Here is a 1,514-nt window from a genome sequence, read left to right as displayed (position 1 = left end):
TATTTCGCTTAAAACGATCCCAAAAAGCTTGAAAAATGTTCATTCTTATGCGTTTTTAATCGACTGTTAACAAATGCGGCACCCATATTGCAGAAAGCTTTTTCATCTGTAGTTCTTCATGCACAATTAAATGGACTCGATCATTTGAGATGCCCATGATATTAGCAATTTCACACGCTTTTATTCGTCGATCATTTAATACCATATCATGACCTTTGGCTACAATTTCTGTTGTTGTTGCTGTTTTTGGACGTCCGTAGTGGACGTCAATGCTTGTACGACCACGTTTAAATTCAGGAACACAATTTTTTACTGTTGAATATGAAGAAGCACTTTCACCTAACACATTCACCATATCATTATGAATTTCTTGTCCCGATAAACCTTTTTTATGTAAATATTTAATGACAGCACGCATTTCTAATTTTTCCATTGTAAAAAAATTGCGGATGCGTCTTTTTTGAACGCCTGTTTCTATATGAAGGAGTTGCCAGATCGAATCAAAATTTAACATGTGTTCATAACAGAGATGGAAGTTGTAACGTGGTTTTCTTCGTGGGCTGAGGTAGGCCAGTGGCCGTCCAGGGTAGTCTTTCAAGGATCCACAAACCTTAAATAATAACACACTACTTATATACTTTTATGAGGTTTTATTGATAATTCTTGTTTATGTACAATACAATCGTGGGTAAGGGCAATGATTGGCGACGACTGGCGGGGCTTTGACTAGGAATGTTGGGCTGGGTTGATCGGACGATGACGGAGACTCGTGCAGCGCGGGGTGGTGAGTGGACGATATTGCTTGATGGCGAGTTGACTGGATACGATGATGAACGGGGCCGATGAACTGGCTGGTGTGACGATATTGGGCAGACGGTGTTCGGGTACGTTGATGATGGTGGGGTCGGGCCAATGATGTTCGTGTGCGGTAGTGACGATGATTTTGGGCCGACGTTGATCGTGGACGGTGCGGTCGGGCCGACAGTGTTCGTGTACTGGGATGACGATGGTGTCGGGCCGACGACGGTGACTGATTCGGGTTCGGTGACGACGGTGGAGTCGGGTTGACGGTGTTGTATACTGAGATGACGAGGATGTCGGGTCGATGATGTTCGGGTACGATGACGACGGTGGAGTCGGGTCGACGATGTTCGTGTGGGTTGATGATGTTGACGTCAGTTGCTGATGCTCGGGCGTGATGACGATGATGGAGTCGGGTCAACGATGTTCGTGTGGGTTGATGATGTTGACGTCAGTTGCTGATGCTCGGGCGTGATGACGATGATGGAGTCGGGTCAACGATGGTCGGGGGCGTTGATGTTAATGATGGTGTTCGTGCACGAAGGTGACAGTTGAGTCGGGCCGACGGTGCTCGTATACGAGGGTGATGATGGTGACGGCCGATGGAGCTCGCACTGGTTTCTGCAACGAAAAGAGGGGCAGGGGAATACAACTGGTTGAAGCGGACGAACCGCGTAAGCGAACGAATCGCGTAAGCGGACGAACCGCGTAAG

General features: G+C 47.2%; 1 protein-coding gene across 1 annotated transcript; it reads right to left on the bottom strand.

Annotated features, from left to right (window-relative positions):
• Positions 1 to 638: 638 nt before the first annotated feature.
• LOC142231082 (uncharacterized) lies at positions 639 to 1,252 on the bottom strand (the record flags this gene model as incomplete). The annotated part of the gene is made up of 1 exon (XM_075301701.1): positions 639 to 1,252. A coding segment is annotated over one exon (585 nt), but the record flags the coding sequence as incomplete, so codon positions are not given.
• Between the last annotated feature and the right edge of the window lie 262 nt (positions 1,253 to 1,514).

Source organism: Haematobia irritans, chromosome 3, assembly GCF_050003625.1.
Source record: "Haematobia irritans isolate KBUSLIRL chromosome 3, ASM5000362v1, whole genome shotgun sequence".
Lineage (NCBI taxonomy): Eukaryota > Metazoa > Arthropoda > Insecta > Diptera > Muscidae > Haematobia > Haematobia irritans.
The sequence above is the reverse complement of the archived record's forward strand: the minus strand, read 5'-3'. Positions and strand labels throughout refer to the sequence as shown.